The sequence below is a fragment of the Myxocyprinus asiaticus genome, chromosome 30 (assembly GCF_019703515.2).
Source record: "Myxocyprinus asiaticus isolate MX2 ecotype Aquarium Trade chromosome 30, UBuf_Myxa_2, whole genome shotgun sequence".
In the NCBI taxonomy this organism is placed as follows: Eukaryota; Metazoa; Chordata; class Actinopteri; order Cypriniformes; family Catostomidae; genus Myxocyprinus; species Myxocyprinus asiaticus.
In genome coordinates this window covers 19109627-19128898 of record NC_059373.1, presented here as the reverse complement: position 1 = coordinate 19128898, position 19272 = coordinate 19109627, and the positions used below count along the sequence as shown (strand labels likewise).

The following is a 19272-nucleotide window of genomic DNA, read 5'->3' as shown; positions in this document are numbered from 1 at the left end:
TATGATCATTTCTGTTAGAAATGTGGGATACATTTTGGTATTTAAGTTTAGGTTATAGAGGGAGCTTTAACTGAGAAAAAATAGCTCCAGTGTTACAACACAGGATTAAGAAGGAAAAATATTCAATTTTATCAGAATTTTCAGAATAGTGTGAAAACAGAAAAACAAAATTTATAGAATGTATTTTATCTTAACTCCTTTACTGAACATCATTATTAGATCATTAAAGACTTTACACTGTTGTTGGATGGATCAAATTAAAATAGCATGCTTTTAGTGTCTGATAGAGTTGACACAAATGACAGTAAGATAAGTTATGAAATTAAGAAATGTATATTTTCAGAAAAAAAAAAGTGTTTTTATAAAAACTTGTTCCCTTACATGATTCGTTAGCTGACACCTTTGTCTACAAATTTATTAATTTCACATTAATTTGGAATTAAAAAATAAAAAGACTTGATTTTACACATGTTTTGTCCCTTATCTCAAGAATCAATGATTTATATTAAAATGTAACTATGAAAACAATTTGTGCTCAATGGCATAACAGTTCCCTTTCGATTTCGGTCACTTACATCGCGTCCCTGACGCTTATGGGAAAAATTCCTTTTCTCTGATTTCTGAACTCCTATTGGATCACGCAAATTCAGATGCAACTGAATTAAGGCAATGGCGTCCGCTCAGCCAATGACATTGAGCAAGCCGCGTTCAGCTTTCTATATAAGCGGGGAGCATAACGCCATCAGTCAGAATTGATCACCTTCACTCCTGGATTTCACCATCGAATCGCACTTACCTGCAGTGGACGGCGCTTCCCTTCCTGAAGACGACTGCTCCCCTGCCATGCTCCAGTGAGCTAAAAGAGTTGAATATTTCCACGCTTGCGCTGACTGGACTGTCTTTTTCAAGATGCCATTGCGTAAGTGCAGATGTGGGAAACCTGTTCCCACGTCTGACGGCCACAAGAGCTGTGTGTTTTGCCGGGCCGCCAAACTAAGACCACCCCGCATAGACCTGGCCCATTTTTCCCCGAGGTCCACGCTGAACTCTCCAATTCATGGAGTTCACCATACTCGGCGAGGCTCCAATACAGCAGCTTTCACATCCGTCGACCGTGGAGACCAAATGGGATATGGCTCACTTCCCCCCCGTTGAACAGGCGGTAGCAGCCCACTTATGTCCCACGACTCAAGCTGGCTTGAGATCCCACCCACGGCTCCCATCTAAGCCACGCCAGCTTACTTTGACACTAGCGGGACGCGCCTATAATACAGCTGGGCAAGCTGGTGCTACCTTTCACATGATGGCAGTGCTCCAGGTCCACCAGGCCAAAATTCTTACAAAAATTGATGAATCTGGTGCCGACACGACCACGTTCAAAGAACTTCGTGTCGTGACCGATTTGGCGCTCTGAGCAACAAAGGCCACCGCCGGAGCGAATGGGCACTCCATGGGAAATTTGGTCATCCTAGACCGTCACCTTTGGCTGACGTTGACCGACATGCGCGATGGGGTTATGTCGGCCCTCCTCGACGCGCCGGTATCCCCCGCTAGTCTCTTCGCCAACGTAGTGAAAGCACTCCCTATCGGAGCGCTTCCAGACAGCCCAAAAACAGCAGCAGGCTATGAAGCATTTCATGCCTAAACGAGGCAGTACCGCTGCTCAACCCAGCCGTTCATGCTCCACTTCAACACAGCATCCCCGAAATGGCAGCACTCTAAAGTGAAAAAGCCTTGGCTGAAGCGCCGCTATCCACAGCCACCGCGCCAAGGGCCCTGCCATCGGAAAAACCTTCCTCTGATCAGCCTCAGCATTCCTGATGGCTTCAGCAGCGTGAAGAGGAGTCTGTGTTGTTCACCGCGGGGAAACCCTGCCCCCATGCGGACTTGCACAGAATCCCTGTTCTCTCCTCCTGCCGTTCCTTTTCGGGAGATTGTTCACAATTGTTTATCTGTGACAATAAAGTGTATGAAAAATGTGCACTCTGCCCGCCTTGCCGGCTGTGCGAAAAAAGAAAAATACACAAACAGACTATCGATCTGCATTCTCTTTCCTTTAGAACAGCTCTCTTACTCGCCCTGGTGTCCGTTAAGAGGGTGAGTGATCTGCAGGCATTCTCAACGCACAGCTCCTGTTTGGAATTCGGTCCGAGCAAATCTAGAGCCACGCTGAGACCAAAAAAAGGTTATATTCCCAAAGTGCTCTCTACCCTCTTTAAGGCACAGGTAGTCACTTTACAAGCCTTTTACCCCCCTCCCTTCCAGTCGGAAGAGCAACTCTCCCTCCATACGCTCTGTCCAGTCAGAGCGTTACACACCTATGTGAACCGCACGAGCCAGTTCAGATAAACGGACCAGTTTTTTATCTGTTTCGGAGGGTGTGCCAGTCTCAAAGCAGAGACTGTCACATTGGATTGTCGATGCTATAACACTGGTGTACAAATCTCAGGGAACCCAATGCCCTGTTAAGGGCCACTCAACGAGAAGTATGGCCGCCTCTTGGGCGTGGGAAAATGGTGTTTCCATACAAGAAATCTGCCTGGCGGCGGGTTGGGCTTTGCCCAACACCTTTGCACGATTTTACAACCTTGAAGTGCATTCGGTGGCTTCACAGATATTGTCTGTGCAGCAGCATTAATTAATTGTGTTCTAAGGTCTGCTACGAGACCGCACGTGCCTGTGCAACAATGCAATACTCGGCCCTTCATGTTAAGCTTAAGAAATTCGAATGTAAAGCGGTGCCACACTCGGGCCATGTGCTTGAATATATATTTATTATGTTTCCCACACAAATACATTGATATACTTGTGTCTCGGTCACGCCTTAGATACTCATTATCTGGTTAAAAGATAGATATGTGCTGTGTTTCCCTTAGTGGAGCTGTTTCACTACCGGACTGTGCACCTGGCTGTGCTCTACTAGGTCTGCTTGGAGCCCTCTTAAAGGCAAAGCATCCCGCTACTGAGTGATGCGAATGTGCTTGTTACCTCGCCCCCTCAGAACTGTCAGGGCGAAGTTGATTTCTTATACGCTTCCTATAAGCTATGCGTTGTATCTGTAAGACACAATCTCATGTCCTGCCCCTTCTATACACTCTGGGTAGTTACAACGAGATTCACTCGAGTGTTATGTGTCCTTTGTCCAGTACCGCGGCGTGATCGTACATGTTCCCATAAGCGTCAGCGACGCTATGTAAGTGACCGAAATCTAAAAGGAACGTCTCCGGTTACGTATGTAACCTCGGTTCCCTGCGATGTAGGGAACGAGACATCGCGTAGCTAGCCACGCTACCGGACGTCACTATCAGGTGGCTCAGCCGCCACTTTCAGTTGATAAATTCTGACTGTTGGCGTTATGCCACCCACTTATATAGAAAGCTGAGTGCCTCACGCTCAGCGTCATTGGCTGAGTGGACTTGAACGCCATTGGCTCAATTCAGTTGTATCTGAACTGGCGTGATCCAATAGGAGTTCAGAAATTGGAGAAAAGGAGTTTTTCCCATAAGCGTCAGTGACGTGATGTCTCGTTCCCTACATCTCGGGGAACCGGGGTTACATACATAACTGGAGATGTTTTTGCTGTAATACTGAAATTGGCATAGAGAATTGTGAAATTTCACTGGTATTGGCATCAACGATTGGTATCTTGGTATGTTGTGACAACCATAATTACATCAACCCTTGTGGAAATACAGCTCTATTGCCTATGCAATCTATTAAATTATTCATGCAAACCCTATTTCTTTTCCTATGTATTCTCTTTCTCTCATCCTTCTATACCATTGTATCTTTCCATAGTTTTTAAATCTACCACCCAGGACATTATGAAATGCCACGTGTTGTTCTCAGTGCCACATCTCTACCCACGTGTATCTAATGGTGTATGTTCAGGTTAATGAGTGTGTGTTTTACCTGCTGAACATCCTGCTGGAACACACACAGCTGCAGACGTTGGTGCAGTCGGACCTTGCGGTGCTGCCAAATGTTCTCTAGCTGCCTCTGATGGTGCAGAACCTCATGGATGATATCCAGAACATGCCGCACTGCTTTCGAGTAATTGGCAGATGCTGTTAACGAATCAGCGCTGCCGGGGGTCAGAGGCCGCTGAAGTTTGTCCAATAATGCTTTTCCGTCTTGGCTCACCTGTGAGACAATGAGAAGACAATGACAGTACAAGCCTATCAGACAATGAAAGTGTACTGTTCCGACTCTTAATATGGCTCAGCCTTTTATAATAAATAATCTAATTATAATTAGTTACAACTGCTATTGCAGATGTGCCTGTAATTGGACTAATGTGCCAGTACCAATTACTTGGGGATCAATTAACTTAAACCGGTTTTCAAGGGTGCCTGGTAATTTAATGATTTTGACGCATATGCATACACACTTACTTAGCTAATGTGGGGACATATAAATGGGGACATATCTTAGCCTATAATTGTGTTTATAAAAAAACGAATTATAGCAACTACTACAGACTACACCTAACCTACCAATAAAGGTAAACATATTTTTAACAAAATTTAACAAAACATTACTTTTAAGAAGAATTTTTATAAATGAATACATCACTAACTGTCCACGAACTATTTATGTACAAATGTGTGTTTACTTGGCCAAATGGGGACATACCTTAGCCTATAATTTACTACAGACTGACCTAAACTCACTTCCTAACCCTAAAAGTAAATCTCTTCTTTCTTTCTTTCTTTCTTTCTGTCTGTCTGTCAGTCTAATTTTTTTGAACTAATTAATCGCACAGTTTTCTGTGATTAATCGTGATTAATTTATGGTACATGATACAATACAACAAACATTAAAAAACAGTAATAAATATATTTACTTTACACTTTTTCTCAAAGAACTCGCAAGAATGTGTTAGTCATCATTTATTTTGATTATTTAAATATGTACGTTTAATTGTTTTGTTTTTTTCGGATGGAGTTTGCATGCATTTTTACAGGTATTAATCTTTGATACAAGTACAGTATATGTATATATGCCATAAAATCAGTGGACTTGTTGTAATTACATTTTGGGCAAAATCTTCTGCCGTTTTCCAGTGGACTTTTTTAAATAATAGAATCAAAAGGGCAGATTCAATTCATATCATATTTTATTGGCAAGAGCCAATACATTGGCACTTTATTTAAGTGTACATTGCCAATACATTATTAGCCACTACACAGTATATACAAATATAAAACATATTGAATGCTTAAGTTTAAAATCTCAAAACTATTATTTTCTCTGGCTCCTGTTTAGTCTCTACAAGTATAACTGTCTGCAGCTTGCTGGAAAGCCAGGTTCTGCTCAGTCTCTTTAATGCACAAGCTGGGTCTCACTATGTTTTGCTTGTGACAGTGGTTTGATGAAAGTGAGTGAGCAATTTTGGTCAATGCGAAGAGGTACAGCAGCTTCCCCGTATCTCTCGTACGCATGGTTCACCGACTGCGGATAAAGAATCTTCATTATGCGTACAGTAAATCTGCTCCCGTGTTTATTATGCCCAGGTCATGCGTAGCACGTAATGAATAAGCATGTACTGCTCCATACAATCACTTTCTTTACTAGGATGTGCAGTTGAGTTGAGCGTGTACCTCCTGAAAATTTATATATGCCAATTTTAGCCACAGAAAGCGGGGAAAAACATTAGTGACGTTTCGCCCATTGTACTAATGTGCCAGGGTTTGTACCTGGCAGGCAGTAGATATCCTAACCAGCCCCCATCCTATCAGAGCCTCAAGAACAACTCAAGACACCTTTTTCCCAGCCGTGTGAAATTCCAGGAAGTAAAAAAAACTGGATACTGCATTAATTGCGTTACATTTTTTTATGCGTTAAACAAATATATACAGTATAGGAAAAAAAAATACTTATGAATCGTTTTTGCAATTTTTACACAGATTTAGTTTCCCTCTGGGGAAAGAAGTACATCTGTGTACACACATAACCACCCACTGGATTATGTACCTCAGAGTAGGCAGCAGTGATGTGTTCATACAGGCCTTGGTGATGGTGGATTGCATCCTCCAGGTCCTGTAGATCAGAGGGCAGGTCCACCTCCCCACATGCTTTGCACCATGAGTCCAAATTACTCATGTACTGCAGAAAGATACAGATACACGTATTTACAATACAATAACATATTTTTCAAAAATTATTAAATGATTAAAGGCGCAATTTTGAACAGTAATTTACAGTACTGAAACAGTAATGAACAACCCAAAAACACTGAAGCTGGTGCTGCTATTGCAATGAATGCTTTCAAAAAGGGCACTACGTTTTATTCTATTTTCAATGAGGTGTTTATATGATGAAATTTTATTGAGCACAGTCCTCTTTCAAACCCACCTATTTATTTCTTTTTTAAAGCTTTGCTATTGAAATATGAATGAATTCAAGGTGATGAATGTTCAAGAACCTAATTTTATAGGAAGTTCACCCTAAAATGAATAATTTGTCATAATTAACTCACCTTTATGACATTCTAAACACATTTGACTTTTTTCTTAAAGCTAAAATGTGTAATTTCTACTGCACTAGCACCACTTAACAGAATTGCAAAAATAAACATTTGTTTGCAAACATCCAAATACGTCCACCATCTGCCGTTGATCAAACAAACAGATAATCCCGCCCCCACCTCACGCTATTGGTTGAGCCAATGTTGCTGGACGGTTCACTCAAAACAAACAGAGGAATTTTTATAGCTCCACCAAGACACAGTGTTAATAGCTTTTTAGAAAAATACCACACAAATGGCTTACTTACAGTTGTCTATGCATATTAGGCTGGGATGGAAGAAAGACTTTTAACAATGAAAAAGCTTTAGGCTTTTTTAAGCTTTAAAAAGAATCACTTTCAACTACCATTCAATTGAATATACGAATTGTGATATTCAAGAAAAATTATTCTTTTGTGTTCCACATAGGAAAGAAAGTCATACAAGAATACATTTGGAATGACATGAGGGTAAGTTATGACAGAATTTTCATTTTTGTGTGAAGTATCCCTTTAAAGGAGATCCAAGAGAATTAAGACATCCAAAAGTGATCATGATCATCTTTTCATTAACATAATTTCCTCTTGATAAAGGCACAACATCATTTCTAAATTTAAGGTCTCAGAAGTCCCAAGACAATGTAATGCTTTGTTGGCAAATTCAAACTTTCCAGAATGCCATATCTATGATGAGCCCAGACATCAAAAGAACTAGAATGAATTAAAAGTATGTACTGTGATCAGGGAAAATCCAAGGCATGATGATGGACAAGCATCAAATGCTGGACTCTGAATATCAATTCTTCTTTCATCTCTATCTCCCATAAAGAGCAGAACAGGAGTGGAGTCTCAATCACTCAGTTACATGCATGAGGACTGCAGAAAGCAGGATGTCTCAACTGACAGTTGGGGTGATGCTCAAAGGACTAAAATCTCAGGAAAAGAGACTATTGTTGATATAGGCTCTCTATGAAAAGACAGCATATGTGAGAGGAATATTCCATGCACTGCAGTCTCACAAGCACATGCTATTTGCAGGTGTGATTTTTCCACAGATTTACCCACTACCAAGAAGCAGGATGTAAGAGGGAAAACTGAAAATGCAAATAAACAGCTATGCATCCACGTAAGCGATGTCAGTCTTGGTTATCTGTTGATACTTGCTGCTGCTTTATTGGTTATTATGTGGTTCTCCAAGCCAAACAAACACGAATTCTGATTATCATCAGCATGTGTGATCCATTCATCTTTCTCTCTCTCTTCATGATAAACCCCTCAGACTGATCCCAGTTCACACAGATCTCACTGCTGAGTGCTGATTGGTATTGGTTATCATTACAACATGTTGTGGCATTCTCACCTGGTCGCATTTTTGGTGGAAAGCAGCAGACATCTCCAGCAGGGAGCTCCTCTCGTCCAGCGCAGCAGCAAATGCTTTCCACTCCTGCTCCAGCTGACCTGATATCTGTTTGATCTGCTGGGATGCGTAGTGGCCCGCCTCCAGCAGCCGGTTCCCCACGGACATGATGCGATTTATGTTTACATAAACATTCTGAGGAACCACAACAGAACAATATCTTCTGTTAGATGCACAGTTTGGGATTTTGACAACTAAAGCTTTTTAACATTTACATAATTATTCAACACATTTTTTTTTTCAAATACTGTTAATTGGTCCTATACATTTCATTTTACAGTACCATGACATTCTTTTTTTTTTTTTTTTTTGATTTTTCCCCTTTTTCTTTTTAAAACTTTAGTTTTGTAATTAAATTAATATGTTGGCACAATTATACTTTACAAAACTAATTTCAAACATTTAAGCATACGCCTTCAGATCAAAAGGTTTTTAAGATCATGAGAAACATTTCAGGCAAGTGACCCCAAACTTTTGAACGGTAGTATATATATATATATATATATATATATATATATATATATATATATATATATATATATATATATATATATATTTTTTTTTTTTTTTTTTTAAGTTAAAGTTTTAGGCACTTAAGATGTTTCACAAAAGCATTTGTCTTAAGACGGTTATTTCTATCTTCAGCTTTAGTGTGTCAATAGGAAAAATACATTTTAGACTCCCAAACATTTCTTTTGCAAATATAAAAGATTAGAATAGAAGAACAGGGTGAGAACAAGAGATGGCATTGCCCCCAGAGAGCCCCCCCACTGAACATCGTGTCAGTCTGAGATTACATAAAGAGACAGAAGCAACTGAAACGAATATATAGAAGAACTGTGGCGAATTCTCCAAGAAGCTTGGAACATCCTATCTGCCAACAACCAAGAAAAACTGTGTCCAGATGACCTAGGAGAATTGGTGCTGTTTTAAAGGCAAAGGTGGCAACACCAAATATTGATTTAGCTTTTTTATGTTTACAGGACTTTGTATAACATTAAGTGATAAATGCATTATTTATCCAGACTTATTGAAAATGAAGACATTACCACCTCGGGTGTGCATTTATTTTCAATGATTCAACAGTCTGTCATCAATTATTTCTTATGTAAACAACGCTAGATGTTAACCCTTATGCCTTATTTATTATTGAATCAGTGACCAGAAACATTAAGAGTGTAATTTTTTAAATTGCTATGAAAGAAATGTAACAACTCTAATTTCAATCATGTAAAAGACTAGATTTGTGCATTTTGAGTGGGTTTTGGGGTATTTAGACATGATTTTTTAAATTTACTAATTTACTGAACCAAACCTTTATAAATCATATAAAGTTTGAAATCTTAAAGTCTCAAGAATCAAAATGTGGTGTCCATTTTTAACTTAAAGTCCCAATCATCACTTTAATACACAGCTGTTATCGTCACGTCAGGGTGAGGTAGGATTAATAGTGTGTTTACAAGGTTTATACCACTAAACTGATGCTGTACTGGGATTGTCTGCATTATATACTGCTATTGGAAGACTCTTGTCTGTTTTATATGCAAGATGAAGATCAGCAGCATGCAAGTCTGATTACTTCTATTCTGATCAATAACTCAGAGCTCCAACTAAGTCTGAGCAGGAATAATTCAATTAAAATAGTGCTCATTGAAAATGTATAATGTGTTTTGAGTGTCTGTTTCATTTCCTCTGATAGCTTGAAGAAAAGCTCTTCATTAAAAAAATGTGACAAAGGATCGTTAAAGCTAAAAAGCTACACAGATTTCTGTAGACCTATTTACAAGAAAAATGTATAAAAAAAATAAATAAAAAAAAATAAAAAAAATGATATACATTCCAAACTTCTAATTTAATAGGAAATAAGTCAACACAGGCAAGAAATGTGTGCTCATCAAGTGATTTCATAAGATGTTTAAACTTTTACATTAACAATTGAAGTCTTACCACAGCTCAATATGCCTACATCCTCTTTCTGCCTCTAATCAGGAAGTGATCAATATTTCTCCCTACAGTAATGGGGCTTTTTAAAGCATGCCCCCTAACTGGGCCCACAGCTGGTGGGCGGCCACCCAAACAGGAAGCACTTAGGTGGATCACCGTCTATGCTCTGTCTGATTATAGGATGATTCACCATCACTGAACACAGAATCAGCTGTTATATAGTCATATTTATGCCACAGCCTTTAAACTGCTAAAGCATCTAAGATGCAAGAATAACAAAAACCTAGTCCGGAAGAAATGACTGTGTGAAATAGGACTGAAACTATTAGTCGACATTATCGACAACGTCGACATTACAAAATTGTCGACAAAAATCTTCCTTGTCGAATAGTCGTTTGATCTCATTTAACATAACATGAGATCACATTAAACTGTAATGATGACACATGAAAGCAGTACTGCAGCTCACACCTGACTAAGGAGAGGAAGAATTACACAGCTCACAGTCCAGATGCACTCTAAACTTTCCAAACAGCTTCAGGCGATGTATATCGCAAAGTATGAGGGAATTATATGTCCTGATCCTAAGGGGGAGAGACTGAATGCACTAGTTGCTGCAGCTAGATTATAACGTGATGGCTCGCGACTTATTGAATCATAATATATGTCACTGTGCATTTCTTATCGTGAAGAAAATTGGCAATACGCAGCTTTATTAATAAGATAGAGTTTGTTTTTTTGTGAGTTAAAGATGGATTGAAGAAAGGTGAGGGAGGTAGTCTTCACCACATTATACACTGCAACAAAATACGTTTTTAATTTTTTTTGTTTTGGCTTGTTTTCCAATATAAATTTCTAAAACTCCTTTAAAACAACATACATTTACTTTAGCAGCTATACTGAAGAAGAAAAAATTGTTATCTGAGAATGTTGAATATAATATTAAAAATACAAATATATTTAAAAATATCTAAAAATCCTTTAAAAAAAAGATGCATTCACCTGAGAAGCAGCATAAAAGATATTTAGACTTGCTTTTAGAGAATAGATCTTGAATAAGTATATTTAAGTATAACCAACTGAAAAAATACACTTATATACAAAATACACATATTTAAGATACATTCTCTTAAAGCAAGTTTAAATATCTAATATGTTGCTTCTCAAGTAAATGTATCCTGTTTTAAGGATTTTTATACAATTTTAAATGGAAAACAAGGCAAAAACACTTGATAACAATAGGATTTTTTTTGCAGTGAATTTGTTTACTGAATTAAATTTAATAAAAAGTATTTTTTTACTTTAATTCAGTGAATGTCATTTAGAGGTATTTTTAAAAGATGATTTTGTCCTCTTTGTTAATAAGCATGTTTAATACAACCTTTTAAGTCAGGGCACAAGCTGAATAATTGGTTAAGAGCTAATGATTAATCGGTGCAATAATAGCCAAATCTAATAATCATTAGATTAATCGATTATCAAAATAATCGTTAGTTGTAGCCCTAGTGTGAAAATCAGGGTGTACTTTCAGGGAGTATTAGGTGATTCAGGATGCAAGTACTGGTGCAGTGACAGCTTTCAAATACTATATCCAATAATAATACATTTGTGTGATCTACTGGGGGAAGAGCAAAACCACCATAGACAGACTAAGTACCCCAAAGAATCAATCCATTCAAATGCCCTTGTACAACATCAGTATCATGTAACAATCATGTAACAATCAGTCTCATGTAATAAACTTCAGTAATGGGATTGCATTTACATCTGGATGTTTACACAAACTAAATAACATTTTTAGACTGTTCAGTTTCAGTTGAGCACTTGATAATCAGTGTTTGTTTGGTTAATAAAGCCTGCACACTGCACTTCGCGCTGCATTCACTCCCATTAAAACATATCTGAACACGGGAGACCGAAAACGCAAGCTCATGCGAAGACTGTGTTCAGCAGCGGACAAAAGTTCAAGTTGACTTTCAAAGTACTGTAAGTGCCTTAATGTAACCTCCATTTTTGATGTTTTCCAAGAAAAGTAGGGACAAGTGGCAATCATTTCTATGCCACAAATGCTGTCAATTGAGATTAACTTGTGTTTTATCCAGAATATTATTTTAATTAAGAAATATTTGAAGGCCAAATGCATTTTATTAAAATTAAGGCTGCCAATCGATTAAAAAATTTAATTGAATTAATTACATGACATGCCAATTAATTAATCAAATTAATCGCAATTTATTGCATACATCATTATTTGCTGAGAAAACCCCCACTGAAATTCAGTTTGGAAAAAAAAACTCACTATTGTGGCAGATGAATAAAGCATTGATTAGACAATACAAAATTTGGCTTAAGAACTCAATATTTTGTTTGTTTTATTCTCATATCATTGAATAAGCCTAGTTGACAGCAACCTGTTTAGCATTGAGTTTGTCATGTATGTATGTGCCACAGAAGGGCACGTTTGGAGCGTCTTGCTGGTATTCAGGATTTTTAGTTGTCAGTGTCAAGTTAAAAGTAGTGGAAACTATGAAAATCACATCAAGATTCCTGTATTCTGTTGTGCTTCACCCATCCGTTCTCATTCTGTCAGCGCTGCTTGTGAGGTTTGATGAGGCGTGTTGCCACCTACTGACACGGCTCGTAAAAACATGTACTTCAAGCCTGAATTGCTTGTATGGTAGGAAAATCCGTACTTTTATTACAGAATTTACATACGCATCGGGGGCATGATTAATTGCTTTAATTTTGTTAACACTTTATTTTTTATATAATTGCACTAAATTAACATGTTAAACCAACAGCGTTAATTTAAATAGTTAATATTTACTCCAGTAATTAACTTCTAAAAATTAATGTGTAATCATTAGCATGAGTTTTTGTTGTGGTTTCAGTATTAGCAATTTCACTGGTATTAGTATCGACTACTGAAATTGTGAATTGTGACAACAACTCTACTGGAGATTATGTAATTCTGTTTGACAAGTGTTTGATCTTCTCACCATGCAGTTCATGGCAAAGTGGTTGTGCTGGGTCTGCAGCTCCATGGCGTGAGGGTGGTTGTTGCCGATCTCAGTGTAGCCTGCCAGAAACAGCCCTTTGTTGTGCATGATCCAGTCAAACATCTGCAGAGATACAGCAACCACACACATCAGGCACAAATTTGGCTGGAGGATGGTTTATCGTATATGTGTGCGTGCGCTTGTAATATAAGAAATCCCGTTGGATACATGTTGTAGCACGTGCATCGTTGTTTTCATACAGCTGATATGAATATAAACAGAAATCATAAAAATGACCCATTTATCAAGTGCAAAGAATAGCTGCTGGTTTCCTAGCAACATGCAAATCTTCCACCCACAAAGAGAATCATTGAGATGAATTAGTAAGAACTTCTGTAAATACAGGTGCATCTCAATAAATTAGAATGTCGTGGAAAAGTTCATTTATTTCAGTAATTCAACTCAAATTGTGAAACTTGTGTATTAAATAAATTCAATGCACACAAACTGAAGTAGTTTAAGTCTTTGGTTCTTTTAATTGTGATGATTTTGGCTCACATTTAACAAAAACCCACCAATTCACTATCTCAAAAAATTAGAATACATCATAAGACCAAGAAAAAAAACATTTTTAGTGAATTGTTGGCCTTCTGGAAAGTATGTTCATTTACTGTATATGTACTCAATACTTGGTAGGGGCTCATTTTGCTTTAATTACTGCCTCAATTCGGCGTGGCATGGAGGTGATCAGTTTGCGACACTGCTGAGGTGGTATGGAAGCCCAGGTTTCTTTGACAGTGGCCTTCAGCTCATCTGAGTTTTTTGGTCTCTTGTTTCTCATTTTCCTCTTGACAATACCCCATAGATTCTCTATGGGGTTCAGGTCTGGTGAGTTTGCTGGCCAGTCAAGCACACCAACACCATGGTCACTTAACCAACTTTTGGTGCTTTTGGCAGTGTGGGCAGGTGCCAAATCCTGCTGGAAAATGAAATCAGCATCTTTAAAAAGCTGGTCAGCAGAAGGAAGCATGAAGTGCTCAAATTTCTTGGTAAACGGGTGCAGTGACTTTGGTTTTCAAAAAACACAATGGACCAACACCAGCAGATGACATTGCACCCCAAATCATCACAGACTGTGGAAACTTAACACTGGACTTCAAGCAACTTGGGCTATGAGCTTCTCCACCCTTCCTCCAGACTCTAGGACCTTGGTTTCCATATGAAATACAAAACTTGCTCTCATCTGAAAGAGGACTTTGGACCACTGGGCAACAGTCCAGTTCTTCTTCTCCTTAGCCCAGGTGACGTTGTCTGTGGTTCAGGAGTGGCTTAACAAGAGGAATACAACAACTGTAGCCAAATTCCTTGACATGTCTGTGTGTGGTGGCTCTTGATGCCTTGACCCCAGCCTCAGTCCATTCCTTGTGAAGTTCACCCAAATTCTTGAATCGATTTTGCTTGGCAATCCCCATAAGGCTGCGGTTCTCTCAGTTGGTTGTGCATCTTTTTCTTCCACACTTTTTCCTTCCACTCAACTTTCTGTTAACATGCTTGGATACAGCACTCTGTGAACAGCCAGCTTCTTTGGCAATGAATGTTTGTGGCTTACCCTCCTTGTGAAGGGTGTCAATGATTGTCTTCTGGACAACTGTCAGATCAGCAGTCTTCCCCATGATTGTGTAGCCTAGTGAACCAAACTGAGAGACCATTTTGAAGGCTCAGGAAACCTTTGCAGGTGTTTTGAGTTGATTAGCTGATTGACATGTCACCATATTCTAATTTTTTGAGATAGTGAATTGGTGGGTTTTTGTTAAATGTGAGCCAAAATCATCACAATTAAAAGAACCAAAGACTTAAACTACTTCAGTCTGTGTGCATTGAATTTATTTAATACACGAGTTTCACAATTTGAGTGGAATTACTGAAATAAATGAACTTTTCCACAACATTCTAATTTATTGAGATGCACCTGTATATGCGCTACTTAGGAAAGATTCAACATACAGGGTTTACTACAATTTAATGCAGCGCTCTTTTCACATTAGATACCACCATCCATCTACTGTGCCGTTTTTGCAGCGTTACACACCACACACCACACTTATCTGTATCTTTTGTTTTTGTTCCTGAGCATAATTTTTCAATAACTAGAGTTATTTAGAATTCTTTTAAAATTCCAATTATGAAATTTTGTTGATAGACCAAGATTCCTTCGAAAAAGAATAGCATTTTCTCTCCCACCCCTACAAAGCGATCCAGGTTCACTTTATTTTCACTTCTGTGCAAGTCAGAATATATTTAGCAGTTACAGATTACTGTGCAAAACTAATGACCAAGGAGCTACACTGGGACTTTGTTTGTGGACACAGGAATGTCCTTCCTGCTGTCACCATGTATACAATAAGCGCAACAGAAGTGTAGCTGACAAATACTTGAAGTGACTAGTGGCGGAACTTACTGATTAGTCATTGCAACCCCTAACTCATGTACTAGGGAGAGATGATCTAGTAATCAAGGCTGTAACTCTTTCCTGTCTCTTGTGTATGTGAACATCTCACCTTTTCAGCATCCTGTTCGAAAAGCCTGAGTTGAAAGCACTGGTCCAGCTGCAGCTTGCGAACGTGCCAGGACTGGTGCAGGTTCTGCCTGGTGCTGTGCAGCTTTTCCAGTAGGCCTGAAATGCGGGGCACAAGGCCCTGGGTGTCGGCATTGGGCTGTCCCTGCCCTTCTCTTTGCCCTGGCGGCAGAGGCACAGTTCGGTTAGCGTAGCTCTCGCTGCTCTGGATCCTTTGCAGCAGTCTCTGGCCTTCACTGTCCACCTCCTCCACAGGAGCCTTCATCACCCTCTTCTTCAGGCCTGCGTGCTCATCTATCATCCGTCGAGCTCCCTCTAAGTCCTGCGGGAAGTCTTTGCGCGTGACCGTTTCCTGCATCTCCTCCAAGCGGGCGAGCAAGTGTCGGGCGTTGCCCGTAAAGTCCTCAAAGGCCACGCGGATCTCGATCCACTCCTCGTGATTGTAGTCCAGGCTGCCCTCGAAGTCGGGCGTCAACTGGGATGGGTCCACCACCTTTGATAAGCCCTCCAGGGACACCATTGTGGTCTGAAGGTGGGAGTGATGGATGAATAAAGGAAAAAAGGCATGGAAGAAAAGGATTTATTAAATGGGAAAAATGATAAAGGAGAGAGAGTAAGAAAATAAAAAGATAAAAACAGAGGGATGGAATAATAAGGGTAGGGTGGTAGGGAAGAAAAGGTGGGGGTAGAATATGAAAATTAATCAATATGCACAGCACCAGAATGCACAATATGATGTTTTAATGCCCTGAATCCTAGGTAAATTGATGCCGCCATTCCAGGCTCCGTTAATGACCAGCAAGGTGGGACGTCTATTTTTAACCAGGGGCATAAATCTAATTACATACTGACACTCAGGGGCCGCCAGGGGTCCAAACTACCTAGAGACAGACAGACTCCCAGCCTGAAGCCTGAGGGCATCATAAAAGGCAATATCATCAACCGACACCACAGAAACGCAATCCAGCAGTCAGCCTTTAACTACCTGACACAGGAAAAGAGCTGTAGGTAACTGATGTAAATAAGTAGAAAAAAGTAGAACGTTTATAAAATAATATACTTAGGCAAACAGGCAAAAACTGGCTAGCAAAAGAGTCTTTAGGTGAAAACAACAGGACCTTTCCCACTGCAAGATCTGAAGCCCGTTTTAGGTACTTTTACCCAGAACTAGTGCTTTTTGTTGTTTTCGCACATGTGGAACTATTGTTTCTCTTAGCTGTTTAGAGGGATTTTAGACAGACTCTTTAGCTCCTACTCTGGGGTAGGTAATTCGACCCTCAGAAGAAGGGCTGTCTGAGGTGCAATAAACCTGTGTGACGCACAAAGCGATGAGAAACATGAAGAATTGGTAGTTGCCACGAGTAAACAAACTTGTAGCTGCTAGCCTGCTTTTTAGAGGATTCCGCTAATTCCCTTTACAGAAATAACAAAACCAACAAAGTATGCAAACTGTATCACCTGTTTCACGCATTTGTGCGAGGGGTGAGCAGAGCTGCTGGGTGAATTCATCGGGAGTCACGCTTTCAGTTATCATCGCATCTGTGCCGTTTGAATATCCAGAAAATACAGTTATTTCTGGATTACTACATTGCTTTTTTCCTAGGATACCAGGCATAAATAATACAATGTCTTTTGAGGGTGGGTAAATGAAATTGATTATAAACGTAACCGTCATGAAATCTAAACCTTATGAGGAAAGTGCCTGATACTGCATGGTTGCATCAAGATGTCTTTAAGTCAATGAGTGAGTAGTTCAGTACAGTATTTAATGTTGAGTCATAAAAGCCTTTATTGTAAAAGATGGTGTTGATAAATAGCTTTATAGTACATTTTCAACATGTTCTTCGCTGAGTTCAGCACGTGCTGCACAGTTAAAATAGGCGCCCATTTTAAAGACTGTAACATGAAGACACAGTTTGTGTAAAACAGCCTTAAAAAAAAAAAAAAAAAGTGAAGCTCCAATCCTGGTGTCCTCCATCTGTGTTGTTGGCTCCATCTGAAAACTGTAAAATGCTGCCTTCGGAGGTTGTAGGACGAAAATAAGGTGCTTTTCAAACTGTTCTGAGACCAGTTTCATTCATTCAAAAATGCTGTCGGTTCAGCCATTAACTGAGTAGGCAGCAAGTCAGCTGCTCACGTTTTCAGATGCAGCTGTTTATTATGTTGTTGTTGTTGCTGCAATTGAAGCGCACATGCAAACAACGTCAGAAGAAAAAGGGTCAACACTAGATGACGTCACTACAGGGGTTACATTTGTGTGCAAATGCAAGAGGGAAAAGTCTCATTGGGTTTGCCGTTCCTCTTAGAAGTTCTCATCTAAAAAAGTTACTAAGGGAAAAGTACCGGGACTGTTTGTTTCCCTGTCTGCCACCGGTCTCATTTCAAACTAACGACATTGGTTGAGCCAATCGGGCGGGTAAGAATGCTCAGACAAATAGAGCATATGTGGTTCTGACAACACCACAGTTTTTACACTATTCAGGGGAATCATATACGAATAGCTTACTTGTGGTTGCTTCAGCATTATAAGTTGGGAAAAGATCAATAATTTTAACATGGAAAAATTTACATTATGAAATATGGAACATTTTTGTAAGGTTTCTGTACCTGAGAGGGCTACATAACAGCGAGTTATTCTTTCTACAGATAAATAGGGAGGACAGAAAAACAGAGTAACAAAAGTGAGGGAGTGGGCTTCATCGAAGCCACAAACGAAAAGGAAAGAGCAGTGGTGGGCGTCTCTTTTGTGAAGTCAAGGTAAAAGCAGCCCACCACTATTCATCAAATAAAGTCCTGCTGTCAAGCAGACATCTACAGCTTTTCACAGAGAATCAAGATGAGCATTCTGCCCATCAGTCTATTAACTCCAGTGAAAATAATGCAGGTTACAGAGTGCATTTGTTTTTTCACCTTCTGTTCATATTTTGTTGTTGGGTAATTATGAGAAATGTGGCATGTCATGAACAGTGGGCGAGATGAGAGCTTGCAGCCGTTCCTATGACAAATTTCTTGACCCTGCCCACCAGAAATATTTTATCATGTGTTGTGCTGAACACTTGTTTGGACATACAGGGACCACCAGATGGTAGAGAGTGCTTAAGATCCTCCCACTGACATTCACTCAGAGAATATCACAGTACTGTGAAACAAGGAAAGCTTTAAAATGGGTCAAAAGGGGGCAATTAAGTAATTTCTTTAGGGTGACTGCAACATGTTGACCTGTGATTAGACAACATATCAAAATGCAGAATTAAGGGAATTCCTCCTTTTGTTGTTTTGGAAATCATTTCAAACTTAGGTGTTTTGAAATAATGTATTTTTAGTTTTTATAAAAACTGAATTATTTAAGAGGTATAAGTTTGATTTTGAAAATCTCTTGACTTGCACTGAAAAAAATATCCAGCTTTCAAAATCAAATGCTGCCTTCATGTCATGTTGAAATTACCATACGAGTTTCCAAGTAACCATTCACGTTTTTACAAGTTACAAGTTGGAAATTATTAATTTTATGTATCTAAATGGAGACATCACAAAGACTTCTTTTGTTTCTATTTAAAGATAACTATACTTACTAAAACCTAACCTCAAACCACACCCTAAACCTAACCAAAAACTTTTTGCATTAGAATTGTAAAAATGATTTAATTGATGTATGGATGCATTGTTTTTCCAAAAGAGGACATCCCAAAAATGACCCCAAAGGGAGATTTTGTCCAATTTAGCTCACTTCTAGGTCAGACACAAATTTGTCTGCAAAGCTAAGTACACACACACACACACAATAGCTTTTCCATCAGTATAAACAAACATTATGACTGTGACTGAAAACA

At 39.1% G+C, this 19272-nt stretch overlaps 1 protein-coding gene across 7 annotated transcripts in view; it reads right to left on the bottom strand.

Moving 5' to 3' along the window:
• Positions 1-19272, bottom strand: part of trioa (trio Rho guanine nucleotide exchange factor a) — a 183684-nt gene that overhangs the window by 67734 nt on the left and 96678 nt on the right. For all 7 annotated transcript variants that reach the window (XM_051664228.1, XM_051664229.1, XM_051664230.1 and 4 more), the window contains 5 exons: positions 15426-15968; positions 12868-12990; positions 7868-8059; positions 5977-6108; positions 3913-4143 (listed from right to left, as the gene is read on the bottom strand). In XM_051664228.1, coding sequence (XP_051520188.1) covers positions 3913-4143; positions 5977-6108; positions 7868-8059; positions 12868-12990; positions 15426-15968 — 1221 coding nt within the window. The remainder of the gene's footprint in view (positions 1-3912; positions 4144-5976; positions 6109-7867; positions 8060-12867; positions 12991-15425; positions 15969-19272) is intronic.